This window comes from Arachis ipaensis, chromosome B03 (assembly GCF_000816755.2).
Source record: "Arachis ipaensis cultivar K30076 chromosome B03, Araip1.1, whole genome shotgun sequence".
Lineage (NCBI taxonomy): Eukaryota > Viridiplantae > Streptophyta > Magnoliopsida > Fabales > Fabaceae > Arachis > Arachis ipaensis.
In genome coordinates, this window is record NC_029787.2 from 29474354 (window position 1) to 29500366 (window position 26013).

Consider the following 26013-nt stretch of genomic DNA (forward strand, 5'->3'; position numbering starts at 1 on the left):
GACCCAAGTCCTTCATAGCAAAGAAATTGCTCAACTGTTTCTTCAACTCATTAATCCTCAAAGCATTCTTGCTCACAATCAAAATATCATCCACATAAAGTAAAAGAATGATAAAATCATCATCAGAAAATTTTTGCACAAATACACAATGATCTGAAGTTGTCTTACGGTAACCATGCTCTCCCATAACAGATTCAAACTTCTTGTACCACTGTCTTGGAACTTGCTTCAACCCATAAAGACTCTTCTTAAGCTTGCACACAAAATCTTCCTTTCCTTTAACAACAAAGCCTTCTGGTTGCTCCATGTAGATCTCCTTATCTAAATCACCATGAAGAAAATCTGTTTTCACATCCATTTGTTCAATCTTCAAATCAAGAGAAGCTGCTAATCCAAGCACAGCACGAATGGATGACATCCTCACAACAGGAGAAAAGATCTCCTCATAATCAACACCTTTTCTCTGGCTAAAGCCTCTAACAACCAATCTAGCCTTATATCGAGGCTTAGAATTGTGTTCTTCATTCTTGATTCTAAATACCCATTTGTTCTTCAAAACTTGTATACCCTTCGGTAGGTTCACTAACTCATAGGTATCATTCTCAAGTAAGGACTTTATTTCTTCTTGCATAGCTTCAAACCATTGAGCTTTGCTTTTATCTTCAGCAGCCTCTCCAAAGCATTCAGGTTCTCCCTCATCAGTCAACAAAACAAACTCATGTGGAGAATACCTTGACGGAGGCTTCCTCTCTCTTGTAGACCTTTTGAGTGCATTTGCAAGAATTTTCAAAGCTGGTTCTTCATCTTGATCATCATCACCAACTTCATCAAGTATCGGATCAACTGTTCCATCTTCTCCTGCACTTGTATCATGCTCATTATTTTGAACTTCAACTCTACCATCTTCTACCATAGGCATAGAGGGAGTAATATCCAAGTCATAAAAATCATCACTAGGCTGAACCATTGGCTTCTCCGTATTATCAACATCCTTTAATGTTTGATCTTCAACAAAGACAAAATTTCTACTCCGAATCACCTTCTTGCTAACAGGATCATAAAACCTGTAACCAAACTCATCCATGTCTTAGCCAATAAAAATACACTGCCTAGTCTTTACATCAAGTTTGGATCTCTCATCTTTGGGAATATGAACAAAAGCTTTACATCCAAAGACTCTTAAATGATTATAAGAAGCATCTTTACCTGACTATACCTTCTCTGGCACTTCAAATTGCAAGGGAACACATGGTGTCTGATTCAAGACATGAACAACAGTGCTCAAAGCTTCACCCCAAAAGGATTTTGCCAATTCAGACTGTGACAATAAGCACCTAACTCTTTCAACCAATGTTCTATTCATCCTTTCAGCCAAGCCATTCAACTGAGGAGTCTTCGGAGGAGTCTTCTAATGTATTATACCATGCTCTTTACAATAAGCATAAAATGGACCTGAGTACTCACCACCATTGTCAGTACGAATGCATTTCAACTTCTTCCCATTTTCTCTTTCAACAGAAGCTTGAAATTGCTTGAACACATTCAAAACTTGATCTTTGGTCTTCAAAGTGTAAACCCATAATTTTCTAGAATAGTCATCAATAAATGTTACAAAATAGATAGACCCTCCAAGTGTTCTTGTCTTCATCGGCCCACATACATCAGAATGCACCAAGTCAAGTATCTTCGGCTTCCTTGAAGGTGGATGGCTTTTGAAAGAAACCCTGTTTTATTTCCCAGCAAAGCAATGGTTGCACTTTTGCAAAGAAACCTTACAACCAGATAAAAAATTCCTCTTGGATAACATATTCATGCCCTTCTCACTCATATGACATAATCTCTTATGCCATAAATCAGTTTCATCAACAAACTCAGCAGCATTAACAACATCTTTCACAATCTTTGCTTGAGTTAAATAAAAAGTAGAATGTCGAGTACCTCTAGCAACAACCATGGAACCCTTGGTGAGCTTCCAGCTATCATGAGAAAATGAGCTATCCAAGTCTTCATCACACAACTTACCAACCGAAAGTAAGTTCAACCGAATATCTGGAACATGCTTCACACGCTTCAAAGTCAACTTGGTATCGTTGGAGGTTTCTAAGCAAACCTGCCCAACACCAGCACATTTTGCAACACCTTGATGAGCCATTTTCACATCACTAAAATCACCAGGAGTATAAGATGTAAACAAATCCCTCTTAGATGTAACATGAATAGAAGCACCACTATCAATCACCTAACTAGTGCCATTATCAACAAGGTTAATAGATTCAAACTCCTCAACAAGAAGAAAATCATCATGAGTTACATTAACCTTGTCTTCATTGCTACCATCATCTTTATTTGTGCTCTTGTCTTTACTTGCCTTGGCTTTCTCCTTCTTTAGCTGCCAACAAAATTTCTTCACATGTCCCTTTTGACCACAATGATGACACTCAATATTCTTATACTTTTCTCGAGACTTGCTTCTGCTTTGATCTCTACTTTTAGAACATCGACTTTTGTTTCTCCCCCTAGACTCAGAAACAAGAACATCTGAATGTGTAGTTGATGTACCTTGTGACTTTCTTCTCATTTCTTCATTCAAAACACTGCTCTTGCCAATATCCATAGAGATTACACCATCAGGAGCAGAATTGGACAATGACATTCTGAGAATTTCTCACGAGTCTGGTAAGAAGCCAAGAAGTAACAATCCTTGAACCTCTTCATCAAACTTGATACCCATGGAAGATAACTGATTCATTATTTCTTGGAAGTTATTCAAGTGATTTATCATTGATGTCCCATCTGTATACTTCAAAGCCAACAACTGCTTGATAAAAAACATCTTGTTATTCCCAGTTTTTCGAGCATACAACTGTTCAAGCTTAATCCAAAGGGTCCTAGCATGTGTCTCTCTAATAATATGGTTCAACACATTATCGTCAACCCACTGCCTAATATATCCACAAACTTGTCTATACAACAAAGTCCAATCATCATCAGATTTATCATTAGGCTTCTCTATACCAAAAATTGGTTGATGAAAATCCTTAACATAAAGCAAATCTTCCATCTTTGACTTCCACAAATCATAATTAGGACCATTAAGAGTGATCATCCTACTAGTATTAGTATTAGCTTCCATTGTTTACAGAATCACAAGCCCAGAAAAATACCAACAAGCTCTAATACCAGTATGAAAGAGCCTAGCAGTGGAAACAACACAAATATCCAACACAAGAACAATATGAAAGCACTCACAACACAATATGGCAGCAACTATGAACAAGCAAATATAGCAAGTAAAGCAATAACAAGAACACACCGAGATTTTAACGTGAAAAATCCCCTCAATGTGAGAGGTAAAAACCACGGGTCGTCCAGACCAATGAAATAGTTCCACTATAATCAAATGAGGTACAAGAGAGTATCAAACAAAGCACAAAAATGTGCATTTAATCAACCAAAATATCAAAGCACCAAAGCTCATAAATGAGAAGTAAGAAGATGAAATATACCCAAAAACAGAGCTTCTATCGAAGCCAATTTCTCCCTATGAAGACCTTCAATTAAAATCTCCACCATTCAGAATGAAGAATAAGATGTGAAGAATCTATAGTTTAAATTTTGGGGGTTGCTAGTGTGTAGATGAAAAATTCGTTCTATATATATATGATACGTGTAGCAATATAATGTAAGTAACATGTAGTGCATTATGCTAGAAGGAAACAAATTCTACAACAATGGGCCCACTAAAAAGTTAGTTTACAGTGTGTCATATCACACTTATAATCATCATTAGGATTGAAGAAAAGATAATTAAGTGTATAATTTTTTTGTTATTTTGGGCCTTGGTTTCACATTGTTAACAATTGTAAGAAAAATATTAAATGAAAAGAAAAACTATTGGTTTACCAACAAAAACAAAAAGAAAAAACAATTATTGCAGTGAAAAAATTGAGAATGCGTCAATGTCCAACACTCCCTCCTCTCCCGCTGCACACCTAAAATGCCTTAATATTATATTGATTATTTCAAAAAATAATTAAATAATAATAATAAATAATTAAAAAATAAGTCAATAATTTAAATTTAAATTTAAATATCAACCCTAATTTTTTGGTTGCCAACGCTGGTACTCACATAAATTACCTGTAAAATGTAATATTAGGGCATTTTAGGTGTGCAGTGGGGGAAGAGGGGGTGTTGGACATTGACGTATTCTCAATTTTTTCACTGTTAGTTTTTCTTTTTCATTTAATTTTTTTTACAATTGTTAACAATGTGAAGCCAAAGCCCAAAACAAAAAAGTTATACACTTAATTATCTTTTCTTCAATCCTAATGATGATTATAAGTGTGATATGACACACTGTAAACTAGCTCTTTAGTGGGCCCATTGTTGCAGAATTTATTTCCTTCTAGCATAATGCACTACACGTTACTTGTGTTATATTGCTACACGTATCATCTATATATATATAGAACGACTTTCATCTACACACTAGTAACCCCCGTCACGTCGATCCAACGGTGAAAGAATGAGAAACTGTCATTCAAAGATTACTGCTCTGTGTAAAAATGGAAAACCTAATTTCTCTCTTGTGAAGTCAATTTCTTCCACTGCAAACGTCTAATCAACATCTCCACCGACTAGAATGAAGAACAAGATGATGGGAATACGCAGTTTAAATTTCAAGCCGATCCAACGGTTAACGAATGAGAAACTGGCATTTGAAATTTACTGCTGTGCATAAAAACGGGAATTCTGTTTTCCCTATTCTCTCTCACTTTGTGGCTACACTCTCTTACTCTTAAAAAACCCCAAAAAATCTGATTAAGATTATGGCACAATGGGTGCAAAGTGACACCCTCAAAATGTTAGGTTTGAGCCTCACAAAGGAGAGAAAAAGCCCAACAGAAACAGGTGTGAAAATATATTTCATCAAATTCCTCAATCATCTTTATCAATTACCTTTGGTATGGAACTAATTTTAGATCTTTTGTCCTCCATTTTCCTTTAACTTTATAAATGATAAGTGAAAAATCATCAAAAACTTCTAATTGTTTGATTCCCAAGTTGATGGCAAGACATAAACCATTCACGCATGCCACAAACTCAACTATATTGTTGGTGCTTTCAAAATCCAATTTTATAGCGATTCGATACTGCTTTCTAGTGGGTGAAACAATCACAACACCAATTTCACTACCATACATATTAATAGTTCCATTGAAGTATGTCTTACACATTGCATCTTTTACTTCATCAACTTGTACCACTACCATTTCATTATCAAGCAGTTCGGGAGAGGATGATCTTGATTCTCCAATGGCATTTTCAACCAAATGATCAGCAATTGTGCTCCCAATAATTAGTTGTTATAACTTATAAGGCGTGCAAAATCTTCATATGTTGCTCCCACCATGTCTCCAATGTATGGAGATTGCAACTTCCCCAAAAAGCGTGAACATGTTTCTAACACAGTAAGAGGAGGTTGTACCTATGTTGCCTGAGATCTCTATCTTTGGACATATAGTCTAAATGGCTCATCATTTTTTTTTTTTGCATCATAACTAGTTGATCATGAGTCGGTGCTGATTCTAAGTTAAAATGATATTAACTTACGAATTTTTCATTCAGATCTTTCTAACTAGATATCTTAGAGTGATTTAGCTGAATATATCATTCCAAAGCAAGTCCTGTTAAGCTTTCATGAAAGAAGCTAATAAGATTTTTTTTTCCTTTGGACCAAATTGCCATTTTGGTGCAATAGCTCCTCAAATAAAAAAGTGGATTGCCACTTCCGTCATATTTGGTGAACTTAGGTATTTTGAATCCTTTAATGATACTTAAATAAAAAAAAGAAAACGAAGGTGAGATGGAGGGGACGAAGGTTGAGTCAGCGGAGGTGGATGTGGTGAAGTGGGGGCGGGCGTAGATCTGGGAATGCAACGGTGGTGGGCAACACAACGAGGAAGAGAGGCGGAGGTGGATATGGCAAAGGGGAAGCGACGCAAATTAGGAAAACGCGACGGTCGGTGGGCTCAGGGAAGAGGAAGAGAAGCAAACATAGAGGAGGAAGAAAAAGTGGCGGATCTGAATGAAGGAGGAGCAGACACAGCAGATTTGGACAAGTGGTGGAGGACGAAGAGAGGAGGGTACAATGGCAGTGGTGGTGGATGGAGCAGTGAGGAGAGAAGAGCAATAATAGGGGTAGCGAGGAGGAAAGAAGGAGAAGGAAAAAACAAAATGGTAAAAATTTGTGTCTTATGAATTGTCTCCATGTCCCAACTTTAAAGAAGGACATTGAAGATATGTATTTTGTGTGTCACCCTGTCTAACAAAAATATATGTTTCAACAAACAAATAGTTGACGTGAATTACTGTCTCTGTTTGATGGATATAAACACTAACCAAACACCATCTTAGGGAGCTTAGGGGAAAATGCCACACATCAATGACATCACTAATTAAGTCAAGCTACCCCGAACAATGTAAAACATTATGGGTATGAGACATCAAAAGAAGTGCATATGATCAACGAAGGGAAAGGGAGAAAGAAGCAATGTTATTTGGAGAACCAATTCTCATGACCTTTTTTGGTTTATATTTTCGCTTTCAAATGTTGTGTTTCACAATTTGTGTTGCGAAAAAAGTGAAAACAAGTAAACACACTAACTATGCCTCCCTTCATTAAAGTCACTTCCAAACATGGTTTAGTTGGCTTTATTTTTACCTTCCATGCCATTCTCTATATTTACTCTTCCCAACATAGCCTAAAACCTAGGCAAAGCCTGTGGCTACCAACTAGTTAACCATTTACCATTACTTCATAACAAGGTTGACTAAGAATTAGGAAATATGGGAACATAGTATTCCACATTCTAAGATAAATCAAAATTGATAGCAACAACAGTACAGGAGGTATATGAGGATAAAGCTGATTAACTCAGTTACATATGAAGAATATTGTATTGAAAATTCAAACATTGCAGTTTGGAAGAAAAAGAGAAAGCTAGCTCAAATAAGTAAAGAATATTAGCATGTGAACATGGCAAAAATCTAAGGTATGTTAGAACTTAAATTCAATATTCATTGTAGAAAGTGGGACAAACTACATTCTATGTTTCTACAAACTTAAAGTCTCAACCAAAAAATGGTTATCCTGGTAACTCACTTTTTCACTTTGCTCTAATCTTATCCTAGATGGTTTCTCTTTAGATGTTACAATAAGTCAATACAAAATTGAATCCAGATATTCAAGGACTATTTAGTACTGCACGTCATTTGGGTATTCTTTTAAGCAGCTTATACATGCCAAAAACGTTCTTGTCTTGCCACAGGTAAGGGATGAAAAAGGACCTATACAAAGATGGTGAAAGCTCCCTGTCCAGATAAGGTATTGCAGCAATAGCCTGATATGCATAGAAAATGCAAACAATCAGGAGAAAGAAACAATAAATAAAAAATAACAAAAAAAAAGTATATGTTAGACAGAACGATAATGGAAAACTTTGAAATCGTATTGAAGACAAAAAATGATTTCCAGAATGACTTCTACCTCCCAAGTTGACATGTCACTTCCACGAGTCAGGTAAGGTCTCTTAAGCTGAAGCTCAACAAGGAAAGTACACGCATCAATATCATGGAGCTGTCAAATCAATGGTAATGATGGTTAGTTTACTTCTAGCAAAAATTGACAACAGAACAAACAACTGATCTGGTTCCTTTGTAGATTAACGAGGACATACATATTGCTCATTTGATGCCTTATTCTTGTTGTTAAAATATGACGGAGCCGATGCAGTTCCACCTAGTGTAGAATTAAATGGGAAGGGAAGAAGACCTCGGAACCCATCATCAATCCATCGAACTTCACTCACATAATTAGGAATGAAAAATGATGATGGGAAGCGATGCCATTCGCTTCCAACACAAAGCACAGAACCTGAAATTTAAGGGAACAAAACAATTAATAATTCTGATGTTTGTCCCAAAATGTTAAATGATTTTAGCCTTTGTCTGATACAGAAATTAAAAAGGAAACTAGCATATGAGGGCATAGATTCAACTTGAAGCACACTTTAAATATAACCAAATATAAAGATGCAAATTGAAGTAACACTTTGGGTCAATATTGCATGTGGTATTTAGTTTCTTGAGCATTATTTATCATCCAGTTTCTGTATATTTTTTCAATAGTGAAATCACCACCAATGAGCATGCAACTTTGTGAAACACAGAATCTTTTTCCCTTAAGCATCCATCAGTTCCATTCCCGAAATCTTTCTAAAGCTATAACAATCCTTGCAGATTGAATCGTTCATATATATGTTATAATGACCACTATAAAGAAAACAAAATCACCATACTATTTGACACTCACCAGTTCCTGCATCATCATGGTGCTCTAAAATCTTGTAAACCTCCATGGGAGCAGAGTAGCCATGAATTAGAGAAAATGTACGGGCATGAGAGGCACATAATATAAGGCTAAGAATAACTGGCCTCAGAATTTTGGCTGCCTGCATTAGGAAAGAAGGAAATCTATAATGCACTTACATTGACTTGATATTTAATGTAAAGAGAACTTTCTAAATCCTAAGTTAACTGATATCTCACCTTTACCATTATAGAATCACTACGTGGATTATATTTGTCACGGAAAAGATCAGGGAAGCTCTCAATGACAGCTGAAGCAGCAACACAAATAAGCGGATATATTGGATAAAGAAACCTTCATGAAAGGTATCAAGGGAAAATATGAACAAAGGTCAGTTATTGCTAGAATTGGTACCGTAAAGAAAGAAATGGAGTACAGAATGTTCTACTGAATTGGAAATTTTTGGTAATAGGCCAAGACGATCAACCACACCTAACCAATCCCTTCTTTGATTTATTTAGAGTAACTAACAACCCTAACTGATTCATGGGTCCTAATAGTTATTAATGTTGTGTATACATATTTATGATGATACAATCAAATAAGAATAAATAATTAGTTCATCTCAAAGGACACTAAAGGAACGAAAGATGAGTACCCTGCACCTACGAAAGATACCAAGGCTAGCTAAAACTTGCATATTGGGAGCATGTTTGTGGATCAGCATGTGCTTAACAGAATTATGAGTGGGCATAGAAAGAGAAAGCAGACATCTGCATGATTTGGTTAGGATGAGAAATATTATGTGCAGGGGTTAAATGAGAAATAAGGAATTATTTGGTGAAGATTTGGGAGACAGGAGTATCTCTAGGCACTCTTGGATTGGTTTTCTATCATTTTTCCTTCTCTTGTTCATATTTCTTTGTTCTGGAGATATCACACTGATCATACCTGCACTCGTAATTCACTGTTTTTCGTTCCACCACTGGTTACCAATGGCTATCAACCTATCACCACCATTTATTAACCATGGCCAGAAACTGTTATAAAGAACTATACCAATGCACAGGATAGTGAAAATCATAAAAACCAAATCATTGTCTGCTTGGATTAACAGGAGAACAAGGTGTGTGAACCAATTAGTAAACAATGCCACTCTTTCTAAACACCCATCTAGACTTCCACTTACAGAACATTTAACGGTTTAATATTTGCTAACACAGTGGAACCATGATTTATATCCATTCTATCCATAAAAATTAAGGCATTAACTACAATAATCTTCTTGGTGTGTAGTGTCTAGTGCAATAGTATACAAAATTTCGGCTCAACTGACAAAGTATTATTAACTATTAATTTTTTAACGCCAGGTCAAGTGGAACTATTACTATACCTTTCTTCTTTATGTGGTTGCAAAGACATAAACCCCAGCCAAATATATATAGGAGATACCACAATCAACAGGTCTGGTGCATATTTCTTCCTTGCAATGGGAAGAATTCCCAAGAACAGCAGAGCGAGAAGAAAACAAAAGTTGAAATTGTTAAATCCATTCCGCAGGTAATAAAAGGGTCCTTCAGTCCCATAAAGATGGCTTTCACCACCACCAGCTACATTGTATATTAAAATATTCAAAACGGATGACGTCCATCTTCCATAATAGTGAAAGTCAATAACTGTTGACAATGCCTGTAAAATGATGCAATCATTGCAATAGAGACAAATTTGAATAAATAATAATGTGAAATCCATATCTATATATTATGTTCAATATTAGATGACATAAGCATATGAATTACAGGCCAGGAAAGTGACTGGTAGGTACAATTCTATGTGTTGAGTAGACTTACAAGAAGAATAATCGATGTAACCGCCCCGGCAATGAATGCTCGATTAAATTTCCTAGATAATGAATAAAGTGTGACCGGAAGGAAAGCCAAGATTGAGAATGGCCAGCCGAGTATCACGCCAGTAGCAGCAACAGCAACTGATGCTGCAGGTTTGTCAAGAAGAAATAAACCTGATGCAAGAGACATCGCATACATAGAAAACGAACTTGGCAAGAAACCTACAAACAGATAAAGTGAAGAAAGTTAGCAAAACTTAATCCCACATTTCAACCCAGGTCATTGATTTCAAAAAGCTTAATAGTTGACTGACAATTCAGTTAGTTTGTTTCAAAAAGGGTACTTGGTCTTTGCATGAAGGTAAGAACCATCATCGAATGCATAAAGACAGAGAATAAAGATGTTAAGATATCGAAGCTTGGAATAAAGGAAGATCTCACTTACTTGTGCTAGCAAAGAAACAGCCACTGGTTAAGCACAGCATTGCAAGCGCATACGAAGCAAGCCGTTTTCCATACTTTCTTGAAAGAGCTACAACAAGAACAGTTTCTGTGATAACTGAAAGAAGACCGAGAAAGAGTCTTACAGCAACGAATACTCGCACCTTCAACAGAAAAAAGACACATCAATAACCAGAATGGACAAGAGTTAAATACTCAATGCATCAATAAATCGCCACCAAGCACTGTCAAGTCCATATAACAAATCAACTAGCCCGGTTTGAGACTTACTTTTTCCTCGGCAAATAACCAAGAAGCCGGTCGACCCACCAACTCATGAAACAAAAGGTACAAATAAGATCGAAGAGCAAACTGTGAACTGCAATTTGCACACAGCATTTGTCAATATCATGGAGACACAAAAGCAAGGTGAAGAGACTAGAGTGAAGTTTCAATCCTCAAGTGATTTTTTCATTTATTAAAAAGAAAACCAAGTAAACTACAATTTTAGACTTGGTAAGATCATGATGCTAACATTTTAATTCTTGAAAGAAAGAAATAAACAATCGTTTTTTTCCTTTAACGGCTAAGCAATCACCAATTTTAAAGTGATCGTTTACCCAAAAAAAAAAAGAACACACCCAATCATTTCCTGCAAGCTGCAGAGAAAAACCCAACCTATGCACATCCAAATGTACATGTTTTTTTTTTTTTTCTCTTCTCAAATGCAAATTGATTTTTCTATCAGCGAGTCAAAACCTTTTAATTTCTCTCCGAATTGAATCCAGAGGCAGCTTATCACATAAATAGAACGTTCTTCAATGACAAAAATAAGAAAAATAGAAGCTATTAGTACACTAATTTAAATAAAGTGGACCTGTATTCCCAAGTTTGGAAGCCAGTTTTATAAAGAAGGAAATGGAGGGGCTCCCAGTAGTTGAAGACTTCGTCACAGTCATGGATGATATTGGAGGAGGCACTCATGTACCTCAGCATTCCAAGAGCCACAAAAGGGAGGAACCACCCTAACCCTTTTTCATCCTCAGCACCTCCGCCGTCCGATTTGTTCGCCTTGTCCAGCTTCGTGTACGTTGACGGCGACGGATCCGACGGTTGGGAACGCCTCTGACGCGTGACCATGGCCATCGATGAATTCTGAAGTTTTGAAATGAAGTGTTTGCTGCTGCTTGTTTTTGAAAGGGAAACGCAACCTCGAAGAGTTTGCTTTTGGATGCCTTCTCCAACGGGGCAGGTATTTTCTACTACACCGTGAAGTATCACTTGCTCTCAATGTGGTTTTGCCACTTGGCTTTAGTTAAATTGTTATATTTTATAACAAATAAAAACCTAATTATTTTAGTAAAAATTCAGCTACCGTAAACTTTACATAAAATTGATAGTTAAAAATAATTAAATAATTTAATTAATTTGACTAAATTTTATCTAATCGCTCTTAATTAATAAAGTGTTTAATTAAAAAATTTTGGAGACTAATTTAAATATTTATGTTTTTATAATTATTTTTGAAATTATGTCAACCTTTTTTCTCTTTATTTTAGTATTAAACTTAATTAAAATTTAATATCTATATAGACTAAGAGGATGTTAGTTTTACTATATCTCAAAAAGTATTTTGATGATTAATATACTCAAATATAATTTAATAATTTTATTAATGTACCAACTAACGTTTATTTAAGTGTATCAAGGACTTAAATAATTTTTTGTAATTATTAAAATCAAATTAGTTATCATCTAAATCTAAATAATTCAAATTTAAATTAAAAACGATTTCAAAAGATAAGTTGAACAACATGATTATTTCAAAATTATATTTCAGAAGCTAGTAGTTACTTTATAATTAGTTTTACGCAAATCTGATTACATTAGAAGCCCAGTAAATACTTCAGAAATGATATTACAAATCTTAAAATTTTGCATATTCTACTTCCATTTGCGAAATGACTGAAAGTGAAAAATTGCTAACCTCAAAAAAGTTGTTCTGCTTCTAATATTCAAACATAAAATACATACTAAAATAGGTAAGTCGTTTGGAGAAGCTCTCTTTCATCTTAAACAAGATACAATACAAAGTTTATATTCTTGACAAATGGCGTTGACACAAACTAAAAGCGATTCGACTTTCTACACTACTTTAAGAAATGTGGAGGCACAGTAGAAAAAGAATTTTCAATAGATTTTCAATACTCCTTGTCTACATAAGACAGATTTGGACCTTTGAAGACAAAGAGAAGAACAATTTTGAAAACAAGGTGCTGTTATTTTCATATCTCTCTTGTTCTTAGATTATTTTCTTCTTTATTCTTCTGTCTTATAAGAAAATTCAGTTATTCGAATTGTAATCTAAGTAGTTCTTTGATTTACATCTTTAGAACAAATGACATTTTTGTAATTATGAGACCAGTCTTTGATTCACTTGTATTATCACTACAAGAAATGCGTCGAGTACCGTCGGATTTAATATCACGCATTACCGACGGATTTAAGGACGGTTTTGATATAGAATTCGTTTACTCAAATTGTTACCAGTGGATTTATGATTTCGATGATAAATTCACCGGTAATACTTAGAGGCAAAACAAGGGAAATAGGCATGAACTTTAACGTGGGTTTTACCGTCAGATTTATCTGACGGTAAGCCATTTTAGTAAAACGATGCGTTTTGGTGACCTATTATGAGTTGCCGATGGTAAATTCGATGGTAATAAGTCCTAAAATTGAAAGTGCGAACCCTGTCCCCCTTCATTTCGAAAAATCCTTTCTCTCTCTAACATCTCTTCACCCTTTCTTTCTCTAGCCCTTTCCCCTTTCCGCTGCTCCAGTCCCTCCGCTGCTGGCCCCGATCTCTTGCCGCCGCCTCTCCCCTCTCAGAGAAACCAGCCAGTTCGTCCTCTCCCCTGGTACTAGCCGCAACTCTATCTCTCTCTGTCTCCGTTTCTCTGCTAGCATCGCCGCCGTTGCCATCCAGCACTGACGCCATCGCCCTGCAGTATCGACGCGACTCTCCCTTTGTCTCTGTTCTTCTTTCCCTTTTTACCCTTCAAGGTCCATAGTCCCTCTTTCTTCTTGTTTAAGTTATTTTAGAATTTATTTATTATTAATTTAGGATTTAAAACTTGATTATTATATGCTAATTTAGAATTTATGATTAAATTAATTTAGGATTTAAAATTTGATTGATTATATACTAATTTAGAATTTAAAATATCAAATGACAATAAATAATAAATTTTGTGAAATTTAGGCCAAGTTACTTTAAGGATGATTAGAGATAGATAAATGTTATCCTAATAGGTTATATACAATAAATTGTCCAAAGTGGCTAAACTATTTGTAGTGGCTTGGCTTCCACATATATATAAAATGAATATAGTAAATTGCCAAGCTAAAAAGCTCTTGTTGGTTAATATAAGTGGAAGAGGTTTAGATTAATGTTGATACTAATAAGGTGACTTGAATTTTTATTTATTATTTCTCTTTTATCCTGTTGACATAAATAATACTATTATTAGCAGCCTTAGCCTTTAGGTTTACTAGTGTGCATATCGTCATCATCATGTAGTTCAGTAGGAATTTGGTAACTGTATCAAAGTTTATTAAATAACTTTAATAATAATAGGCATAATATATGTACTCAGTGCGGCTCATTTTTTTGCAAATGTAGAAGCTCATGGTGTAACACCATGAAATGGAGCCACACAAAAAATGTTCACTGCTATGGATGTCAGGAGAAAAACGTAGTTTCCGTTTTTCATTCTCTTTAACATTTTTTTTTTTTGTTTCAGATTAAACAAAACGTAATTTCCGTTTTGTATTTGAATTTTTTTTTGTTTTATGAGAAAAACAAAAACGCAACTTGCGTTTGTTAGAAAAGTTTTATTAATTTTTTTTTAGAAAAGTAAAAGTAGGCTACGATTTGTCAGATGGACTATTCAAATTTTTTTAAAAGAAGAGAAAACGCAGGTTGCGTTTTATTTGAGCCTAATTTTTTTTTTTGAAATGTACAAAACGCAGCTTACGTTTTGTATGCGAAATAATATTTTAATAAAGAACCTTACATATAAATAGCTAACACAGCTAATTCCAACTCGCACCTCACTTCTCTTCTTCACTTCTACTCCCATTCTCTTTTCTTGTATCTGATGCTTGTGATATTTTTTGGTTATTAGAAGGGTAAAAAAAGTGAGAATATGGAGGATATTGCAAATATACGAGTGTATTATAACGGTGAGATTATACCGAATACACACGAAGGAGTGAGTTTTGTTTGTGAATGTCCATTTTCATTTGCTATTCCATACAGCACGAGTTTTATAGAGTTGCAAAATGGTCTTTGTGTGAACATACAAAGTCACATTTCGAAAAGGGTGAGCAACATTTTGTATAGGAATCCTATGCAAGTATTTGGTGGACTGATACAGTTTCAAATAATGTCCATCACTGACGATGCAAGCATGCAGCAGATGTTCTATATTTATCGACAAATCCGATTTCACGTGCCGGTGATAGAGCTGTACGTTGAGTTTGAACAGCAGTCGGGGATGGGTACGGTCGGCGACGAGGTCAATGTTGATGAGCTCGGGGATATAGATTGGGAAGAAGAAAATAATGACAGCGAAGAGGAATTCGAAGCTAACTATGAAGTCGATGACGAAAATGATGACGGAGACTTGGCAGGCAATTCGGCGGTGCAGAATGAGGCGGATGTCATTGTAAGCCACCACCCGTTTGGTGTGCCGTCTTTTATGCGGACTCTAGATCTCGAAGCCATGCATGCCCCGGAATTTCCTGAGTATGCGAATACGGGTATGTTATGATTATTAACTCAAGTGTCCTATAGTGCTTAATTTATTTACCTTGTTTGACTGATGGTGGTGCGCATGTCGTAGGTGAAGGCAACGTTGCGGCGGAAGATGGCGAGTTTAGTGTCGGAATGGAATTTGGTTCGAGAGAGTCGGTGATATCTGCAATCAAAAGCTACACCATCTCTAGAGGAGTTGATTACACTGTGTATGAGTCTGAGCTGCAGACATTCTATGCGAAATGCAAGGGGTATGGTGCAGGGTGCGACTGGCTTATCCGAGCTAGCTTGATTCGAAAAAAAACTTTTTGGGAGATTAGGAGATACAATGGCAAGCACACGTGCACCGTGGGCACGATTTCCCAAGATCATGCCAAGTTGGACTCAGACACAATTGCAGATGCCATTAGGCCGTTGGTCGAAGCAGACCCCTCGATAAAGGTGAAGTCTGTTATTGCAGAAGTTCAAGGCAGGTTCAACTACACTGTGACTTACCGCAAGGCTTGGTTGGCAAAGCAGAAAGCTGTCGCAAAAGTTTTCGGTGATTGGGAAGTTTCTTACCAGACTCTGCCAGTATGGTTGAAAGCAATGACAGTGAAGATGCCAAGGTCTCGTGTTCAAATTAAAACGTTACTCGTTTACCGTGAGAGTCAGGAGGTTCAAGGTGTAAGAGTTCTTCACCGCGTGTTTTGGAGCTTCTATCCGTGTATTGTAGCATTCAGACACTGCAAGCCACTGGTGCAGGTTGATGGCACGCACCTGTACGGAAAATATAAAGGTGCACTTCTGGTAGCGGTTGCACAAGATGGGAATCAGAACATTGTGCCTATTGCATTTGCGATTGTCGAAGGCGAGACGGCAGACGCATGGGAGTTTTTTCTAACTAATTTGCGGAGATATGTTGTTACCATTGATGGTGTGGGTATTATTTCTGACCGCCATACCTCCATCGACGCTGCAATAGCTCGCAGTAACGGTGCATGGTCACCACCAAAGGCGTGGCACATGTACTGCATCAGGTACATCGGGTCCAACTTCTTAAGGAGGTTCAAGGCTCCATATTTGCATAAACTCGTGGTGAACACAGGTATTTCAACTCGCTGTTCTAGTTCTATTCATAGTAAATTGTGGCATCTGCTTATGATTAAATGGTTTGTTCAACAGGCTATTCTAGGACAGAGCAGGAGTACAACAAAAACTACCAAAGACTTAAAGAGCGGGGTGAAGCATATACTCAATGGTGCGATGAGATCGGTGTTGAGAGATGGGTGTTGGCATTCGATGGTGGTCATCGTTGGGGTCATATGACGACAAACTTGGTAGAGTGCATAAATTTTGTCCTGAAGGGTGCACGCAACCTTCCTGTGACTGCACTTGTCCGGTCAACTTTCTATCGGTTGAATGAGTTGTTCACTCAGAAGAGTACTGAAGCTCATGAGCGTCTTCGCAACGGATTCACGTATTCAGAATTCGCAACGAAGAGAGTTGAAGAAAGCTTCCGACGTCTTGATTGGCAAGTGTACGACCGGTTCGATAGGCGCAACGAGAATACAAATCTGAATACAACACTGAATACAAGATCAACTGCAACAGACTACTTCCTCGGCGCCTTCTTCGAATACAAGGATGGGATGTATTTGTCCGGAGGCGCAGTCTGTGTCCGTAGGTTATACGGATGACCCTGAGACACACCGGCATCCAGCCCACTACCAACGTCAGGACCACCGAAATCTGTCACGCTCGCACCACCAATGTCATACAAACCGGAGCCACTCATCCCCGGAGCACTCGCTCCACCAACATCATACCAGTGCTGCAAGTCGTATCCCAAGTCTCCCTTTTCTTCTTGCGGGTACTCATTCAAATCAAACAACTGGTCGCGTGGTGGAACGGAAGGACCAGGCGGATCTACATATCCTGTCGATTGATCAAAGTCGAAGTCACTGGCATGACCTGATGTGGCTCGACGACCAGCAGACTGCTGAGATGTAGCAGGCCCTTCCTGCGGTGGCGTCGGAAATAGATAATCTGTATCTCTCAGGACCTGATCGAAGCTGATGGTGTCAGATCCACCCAACGGACTAAAGTGACCCTCGGCTGGAATTACCAGCTGTGGTATGTAGGGCTCAGGTGCCTGAGGAGGCTGTGGTTCCGGTATATATGGTGCCTGCTGCTGATTTGCTGGCCACTGCTGCGCATATGCCGGTACCTGAAACTGCTGCACATATGCCGGATCCTGAAGCTACTGGGCATGTGTCGGATCCTGAAACTGATGCGCATATACCGGATCCTGAAACTGTTGGGCATATGCCGGCATCTGATACTGGTGCTCGTATGCCGGGACCTGATAGTGGTGCTCATATGCCGGAACCTAATTAACAATTAATTACAATTAATAGTAATTAATGATAAAAGATAAACCTAAACAATAATACTTACTTATTATTTAAAACGGTAAAAATTCATAATAATAACACTAGTAATTAATAATAATACCTGAAACTGTTGCTCATGAGGCGGGACTTGCTGCTGAGGACCAGCTGCGTCTTCCTGTTGCTGCTGTGATTCATCGGCGCCAGCCTCTTCACCTGCAACTCTATCTGACAGTCGCAGGTGAATCCCATACTGCTGTGTGTACCACTCATAGTACACTGGGAGAGGATGAAAGTCAATAATCTCCTCGCCTAACTGCAATGTGTTATAGCGGTCAGATCTCCACCTGTTAACCCATTGACTGTAAATCTCTCTCCAGTCTTGGTTCTGTGCTCCTGTCAACCGCTTGCAATGATCACGACCAAGGTCGAACGCCGGGCCTGGTGGAAGCTGTTGCATCCCGAACTGTCGCCTAACTCGGTCTGTCGGGTGCCATTCTATGCACTCGAAGGACACTAGCGGCGACTGCGTGGAGCACATAACCAACTAAGCAACGAGGACATTCGGAACCCACACTCCCATATACGGCCGCCATATAAACTGCACATTAGTTACCAAGAGGCCTATTAGAAAAATTAACTGAATAAAAACATTGGACATTAATGGTTACAACTTACATCGTCAACTCCCATGTCGTCGAGTCCTCGCCTAAAATGCGCAGTAGGCCTCCAGATATATCGTGTATGTCGGCACCAATGGCTCCACCTAACATAAAAAAATAATAACAATATTAATAAGAATAACAAATTAATAATAATAATAATAACATAATAATAACAACAACAACAATAACAATAAAAAACAATACCTTCGCGCAAGTGGAATACCGACGTCGCCAAGCTGATCGCGGGGTATAGGTGCCAGGAGCGGCATACGCTCCCACGCCCAAACAAAAAGCAGTATCAGTGGGTCGTCCATCTCTTTACAGTTGTATCGTGAAGCACGACACAACGATCTGTATAAGTGCGCCAAACTGGCTGCCCCCAACTGTATTCTGAAATCCGGTGGAAATCTCGAAGTAGCGGTAGAAACTTCGAATTCAATAAAGTGGTCGACTTATCCGGAAACACTACTGTTCCGAGCACGCAGAAAATGTGCGCCCGGACGTACCGCTCAACAGACTCCTGAGTGTCACAAGGCTCAGTGTCTCTGCACCTTCGGACCCATGCGAGATTAACCTTCCCTAACACGTGATCTTCTGGACCGGGCTCCCGACCAAAACAGGCAATGCAGTTCTCCACCAAAAACTGGTGACTGCTATCTGATCTACCGGTAACAGCCTCCCCATTAATCGGGAGACCAAGAATATAGCTCACATCTTCCAACGTCACTGTCACTTCACCGACTGGAAGATGAAACGTGTGAGTCTCCGGCCTCCAGCGTTCCACCAAGGCACTCAGTAGTGCAGCATGACCTCTCATTTCGCCTACTCGCGAAACATGTTGAAACCCAGTTAATGCTAGTGCCTCTGCCGCTACCTTGTTAAAAGTATCTGGCGGATCGAGTTTTCTGGGTAACAAATTCCTGATAGCCTGCAATAAATAAAATGATAATTATTAAATTCTAAATAATAATCATAAATTATTAAAAAATGATAATAAATTATTAAAAAATAATAAATATTTATTTACTATTAGATAATAAATTCATATCATAATAATAATAATAATAATAATAATAATAATAATAATAATAATAATAATAATAATAATAAATTTATAAGTTAAAATATATCACTACAGAACATAAAAATAAAAATATTTATTTATCATAAACTTAATTACTCAATTACTCACCAATTGAGGATGATTCAAATATTCAATAATGTGTTCTTCTGGTAAAGTAAAATTACGAACCATTTTTCTTTTTTTACTAAATAAAATCCCAAACCTTCACTAATTTTTCCTCTTCACAAACTCACTCCCTTTCACCCTTAACCCCACCCTTTTACTCTCAAAACTCACTCACAGCATGTAATATGAAAGGGAAGCATGTAACATGAAAGGGAAGCATGTAACACAAAAGGGAAGCAGCCTGCGTTTTGATTTTTATAGGCAGGCTCTACCACCACTCTCCTTCACACGTGTCACACATGCAGCTGAGGAGACTGCCAAACGCAGGTTGCGTTTTGCTGTGCACCTGCCAAACGCATCTTACGTTTTGGAGGTTCGAGGTGTTGGCATGCAAAGAGCACAGAGACACGTTTCGAAATTGGGTTCTCCTCCCATGCCAAACGCAAGCTGCGTTTTGCAGAGCATGAAGCTTTTTTAAAATCATCTCAGTCAAAACGTAACCTGCGTTTTGCAGGTTACTGAATTCACCAGTTCCACATATGTGGATTACTCACCATGATACAATATTGCTGCACATCACGTTTTTCACTTCCATAAATAAATTAATTTTTGACTCAGTGCTTAATGTTCATAGACGGAATTATTTCTAGATTTCTATAGTGGTAAACACTACTTAATGGGTGCATATTTGGTGGCGTCATGTCATTAATTTTTAACTTTAATTGAATTGAATAAATTGTTTGTGTTTGACATTGTAATATTATATGCACAACATTATATATATAGTATGAATTTTAGTATGAAAATAAGTTAATATACTCTGTTAGAAATGTGGTGAATTTAATTGTATTTTAACTGATGCTATAGATTGAGATTGTTTGAATTTGTAGAAACTGTTAAAATAGATAGATATCCAATTTTAGGGGAGATTATATCAAATTTTTTTAGATAATCTAAATGTTGAATGATTCATATAGTTTATATGTTGATTAGTGTTACATTTTTTTTGTAGACATGACGACATGTAGCAGAGGTAGAGGGAGGTTTCCACTTAATCCCTTACGGCTGTTTAGTCATCTCCCTCTATCCCAACTACCCCGACTATCCCGTCGACCCCTATAACGTCACAGGCGTGTCCAATGGACCAACAGTTCATCATCGTCCCAAAGTCGACATTTTTTGTTTGTTTGTCTACTTCGTTGGATTCTACTTCTCTGATATTTTATTATATTCAGACCATTTATTTTTAATAAAATAATTTGTTGATTTCTGATCATTTTAGATTTTCGCTAACAATTTTGTTAACAAGAGTTTTAATTTGACTACTAAATGTGACTTAACTGTGCCCAAAAAATAAAAAATACTACCTATAATTTACCGATGGATTAATCTGATGGTAACTTAGCGCCTAAACACGTGAAATGACACCACCGTCGAATTAATCCGACAGTAATCATCAACTCAGTCTCGACAAATCCATTGAAAATACCGACAAAAAGTCTGCCGATAATTAGGGTCGGACGAAAAAATCTGCCGATAAACAGTTTTTGGTGCCGTATATACCGTCAACTCTAAGACAACGGTCAATCCAACGGTAAATTGATTACCAGCAGATTTATTTGATGAATCCGACAGTATTCAATATTTTTCTTGTAATGTATCTTACCCCATTCTTATAGAACTTAAAAGTATTCGTTGACAGAGTTGTAGAAGTTGTGAACGTCTTTCTACTGGTTCATCTTATAAGTCTCTAAACTTCACATTCTAGATTATTCTATGATCCCTATTCTTGAGAAGGTTTAAAGAAAGAATATTTAATGTTCTTAGGTCAAGATGCGGTTTGATCTGAGTCTTGCTTGAGAACCTCAAGAGAATAACTGAGATTCTTATACGGTAAGGTATCCAATTGAGTCACCTCCTAACCTGAAAATGTTTGAGGCAATAATACCTAACGTTCTTAGGTTGGTGAGGTATCTAATTAAGTCACCTTATAGTCTTGAGAAGGTTTAAGGAAATAATATCCAACGTTCTTAGGTTGCGTTGCAATGCAATCTGAGTCAAAGTTGTAGTTTGAAAAGGCTCTGAAAAATAATATCTGTGTACACTTATTCAAATACTAAAACTCTCAAGTTGCCTAGGGACAAGACATAGGAATTTTAAGCCTAACAGTATATATTGTCATACTTTCTCCCTATACTATTATCTCTTACCTTTACAATTCATATATTGTTTAGTAGTTTATTTAGAGTTCAGAAGTAACTTTTTATTGAAAGGATTTGAGATATTTTAGAAACTACTTTAAAAGTTTGTTTTTGAGTTTTGACAAACTTAAAACAAGATTACAATATGAATATGCTAACGTATATTTCAGCTGCAAACAAGTCAAAGAATTAAGAACCCTTTTGAATATATTTTTAAATAAAAAGATTTAAAACACAATTCAACCCACTTTAGCTTTGCACTCTTTTTTAACATAGAAGAACCTTAAGAGTGTGTTTGGTTTGTATCTAAGAGGTTGGAAACAAAAATAGGGGAGGACAACTTGAATTCTGTGTCCCTCCTATTATATAAGGCTTTGTTTGGTTAGTGGGTAGAGACAAATAAGACATAGACACAAAGACACAAAATGATATAGACACAATGAGACATGAAATTTGAGAACTTGTTTGGTACTCAAGGACATAACACTACTTGCAATTTACCATTCTAACAAAATGACAATGTTATCCCTGCCACAAACCATCAACACCACCTCTTTACCATTATTTCAGTTTAAGTTACCACCATTAAAACCATCATAATCACCTCTCTACTACCATTTCAATACAAATTACAACTATTAATAATAGCAAACAGAGAATAAATTAAAAAAAATTCAGATCCAATCTAATTTAATATATAAACACAATTTTCAATCAGCATCTAAATAAAAAATAAATAAATAATATATGAATTAAAAAATAAAACAGAAAACTAGATGGATCTGGCAACAAGGAAGAGATGTAGAGAAATTTTAGAAGAGAAGCGAAGGCGAATCTAGAAGAGGCGGAGAGATGAACGTAGGGTGAGGGAGGCGTGACAGAGGCGGTGACGATGAATTTGGCAAAGATAGATGCAAAGTAGAGGCAGCAACAAATCTAAACGGAGGGTGGCTCAAAGATGAGGGAGCCAGGGAAGAAGAGAAGAGTTGAGGCAGTGGAGATAAGGAAGATGATGAGTGGCAGTGAAGGAGGTAGTGGGGAAGGAGGAGGAGGAGGAGAGGCAGCAAAAAAGGACAAAGGAATGGAGGTGGTCAAGAGGGACAGAGAAGGTGAGGCGGCGGTTGGGGTAGGAGGCATGGAGGAAGAAAGGAGGTAGTGAGGAAGAAGGTAGAAAAGAAGAGAAAAAGAAGTGTATTAGGATTTAAAGGAGAATGGTATAAATGGAAATAAAAAAAGATAATAAGGATAAAGGTGGAAATAAAAAATCGTGTCTGTGTCTCAAATGTGTGTCACAGGTTAAAGCTGAGACACTAAAAATATGTATTTTGTGTCTATGTGTGTCACCGTGTCTATGATAATTTTACGTCTCATTAAACAAACAATATACATGTGTCATCATGTCCATGTCTCTGATGGACATGGACACCAACCAAACGGGCCGTAAGGGTCTGGAATTTGGAAATTGAGACACAACTTATTATGAAATTTTTCTTGACTGTGTCATCATGTTATATTCTTTATTCTTCATAACTTATTGATTGATAGCGCATCATTAATTGTTTAGTATATTAATTGAGTTTTGATTAAAAATTTTTTATAATTACTAAATAGATATAGCATTGAGTTTTAGGAGTTGCATTTTAATGTTCTAAATATTTAATGTTGATAAGACAGTTGGTGATATCTAAAGCTCTATAAAAAGAGAAAGATGTACACTATCATTATAAGAAAAACGCTGAATATCGTCGAATTTAGAATCGTAAGTTAGCAGTGAATTTGGCAATAAATTCGTCAGGCAAAACATTTACTGGCGGATTCGATTTTCCTACAATAAATTCGTCGGCAATAGTTGGAAGAAAAAAAAGAAAAATTGGCAAATACCGTCGGATTTAGGATTGGATTTTTCCGACGGTAAACTTAATTAGTTGAACGCTGCATCTTGCCCTAAATTCTAACTTGGAACCCTCTCTCCCTCATCTCAAATTACAGTCTCTCTCTCCTTACCCTCTTGTCTCTCACTCTCTCTCTCTAACTCTCTCGTCTATTCCATCTTTGGCAGCCACCTCTCCCTCTTATTTCGAATTAGACTCTCTCTCCTCACCCTTTCATCTTTCACTCTCTCTCTAACCCTCTTGTCTCTCCCATCTTTGGCAGCAGCCCCCTCTCAGGCGAGCTTCAATGCAACTCCGGCGGTAAGCTTTCTACATCAACAACACCAAAAGGAATAGCCGTGGTGAGTGTCCTGCATCCACATCCTACATCCGCCTCCTACATTACCAAGAACGGCATCGATGTCATGCTTGTCAAGAGCACTCTTCCTCATTTTAGGTATTCATTTTTCATTTCTGTTTTTTTGTTTTTAGATTTTATTGTTTCCTCTTTATATTGTCTATTATTTTCTGCTGTTAAGCTGTTTCTGTTGACATGATTTTAACTAATAGGTTGGTTAAGGTTAAGGATCTTTGAACTTGGTTTTCTCCTGATTCTTATTATTCTTGTCGAGGTTCTTTATAACTTAGATTAATAAACCATCAAAACATGAACATAGCTCCTACCTCTTTGATAAAGGTTTAGTGACTCATGTTGGGTGCAAAATCAAAAGAGAAAGTATTGCGGAGGAACTACGTTTCGGCTGTGAATACAGTTCACTTATTTATACCTAGGTTCTCTATAATTCAAATCTTAAAAACCTAATCTTCTCTCAATTAGAATAATCAAGATAAGTTCTACTTAATTCAAATCCTCGAATTTAAAACATAATCAAATCAAATTCAAAACTAATTAACTATAGAATCTTCTTCAATATTCAATTTGAAGTCAAATCTTTGAAGTTGGGCCTTAAGAATTCAGCACTGGAAGCAAAATTAAGCTAAGTATCTTGGACAGGTGTGGCACGCCCCTTGTCTAGCGTAGCACGCCCTCTTTGTCTGGTCTGGGGCATGGCACGCCCTCTTGGGCTAGGCTAGGGCGTGGCACGCCCTGTACCTCACGTGGCACACCTTATTCGAGTTGCTCTCAGGGGTCTTGCTTGCCTTCATGCATGACACGCCCTTCATGTCCCGTGGCACGCCTTGCTTGTCTTGGATAGGGTGTGGCATGCCTGTGCTTAATGGTTCAGGGTGTGGCACGCCCCTGTTTGGCTCTCCAGGGTGTGTCATGCCTCATCCTCTCTTGCCTCTTGCATGGCTTGATCTTGGGTGCATGGCTCCTAATTCTTCATGTAATGTCTTGCCTCCTGATTAACCTTCATTTGCTACTTGATTTGCCTTTCTTTTAACTATATTTTCTTAAAAACACTTAGCAAATACCTTAGTAGTAAAAGGTAACTAAAAGTAATGAAATCAGAAGCTGAAACTATAATTAAACCTAAGGAAAAAATTCAAAAGCAAGAAAAAAGACAAAAGATGCGAATGCATCAAAATGTCAATGAATAATAATCTATGTGTTCTTTTTATAGTCAAAAGTGTCCCTATCTTTCATTATATGTTGATTAGCTTTTGTTGCATAAGAGCTAAGCAATCCCAACAGGTCTATATTAAATTGGATTTGAGATTGAAATTATTGAAATTTATAGTGAATGACAAATGCTCATGGTTTTGGATGTTTATTGCAATTTGTTTTCTTTTATAAACTCAGCTAACAAACATTTATAATTTGTTAAGTGTACCAAGAATTTATACTTTGTGCTATGTAAGTTTGTTTTAAAATCAAATAAGATGAATATTGGGTTTCTTTAATACTATCGATGTAGGAACACCATGAGAATGTGATATACTTGGTAATGCTTGTTCATATTGATTATTACTTTGATTATCAAGTTTGTGCACTTTGCTTTGATATACTTCTTTGTTTGTCATTCATCGTTCCAATTCACAAACACTCGATTATCATGCCTGAATGTCATTATGCTTCTTGTTAACTTCTTTGTTTGTTTTAACTTGCGAATATTCTTTGTTTGCCTTTATATTATTTTTGTGACATATGTGTTTGTTTTTTAGCTCTTTGCAAACATGATGACAGGCAGATGTGTCATGAATTGGCCTCAAAGTTGGGGTAGAGGAAAGGTGTCCACTGGTACCCCTAAGACTTCTCGGTCATCGCCC

General features: G+C 37.1%; 2 protein-coding genes across 2 annotated transcripts; one reads left to right on the plus strand and one right to left on the minus strand.

Annotated features, from left to right (window-relative positions):
- LOC107630061 (dol-P-Man:Man(6)GlcNAc(2)-PP-Dol alpha-1,2-mannosyltransferase) lies at positions 7008–11945 on the minus strand. The gene is made up of 10 exons (XM_016333085.2): positions 11539–11945; positions 10953–11040; positions 10666–10825; positions 10225–10442; positions 9768–10063; positions 8614–8728; positions 8378–8516; positions 7743–7939; positions 7553–7642; positions 7008–7406 (listed from the first exon to the last, which is right to left on the minus strand). Exons 1-10 carry the CDS (start codon positions 11805–11807, stop codon positions 7275–7277), a joined length of 1704 nt encoding a protein of 567 aa, XP_016188571.1. The 5' UTR covers positions 11808–11945; the 3' UTR covers positions 7008–7274.
- On the plus strand, positions 14873–17043 carry LOC107632773. The gene is made up of 5 exons (XM_016336431.1): positions 14873–15488; positions 15572–15639; positions 15712–16570; positions 16648–16807; positions 16902–17043. Exons 1-5 carry the CDS (start codon positions 14873–14875, stop codon positions 17041–17043), a joined length of 1845 nt encoding a protein of 614 aa, XP_016191917.1.

Coding starts and splice junctions, on each gene's coding strand:
- LOC107630061 (XM_016333085.2), bottom strand. CDS start 11,807: ATGGCCATGGTCACGCGTCAGAGGCGTTCCCAACCGTCGGATCCGTCG. Junction 8,517..8,613: donor GTGATTCTATAATGGTAAAG/GTGAGATATCAG, acceptor TTCCTAATGCAG/GCAGCCAAAATTCTGAGGCC. Junction 7,643..7,742: donor AGGCATCAAATGAGCAATAT/GTATGTCCTCGT, acceptor TTGATTTGACAG/CTCCATGATATTGATGCGTG.
- LOC107632773 (XM_016336431.1), top strand. CDS start 14,873: ATGGAGGATATTGCAAATATACGAGTGTATTATAACGGTGAGATTATA. Junction 15,489..15,571: donor TCCTGAGTATGCGAATACGG/GTATGTTATGAT, acceptor CGCATGTCGTAG/GTGAAGGCAACGTTGCGGCG. Junction 15,640..15,711: donor AATTTGGTTCGAGAGAGTCG/GTGATATCTGCA, acceptor TCTGAGCTGCAG/ACATTCTATGCGAAATGCAA.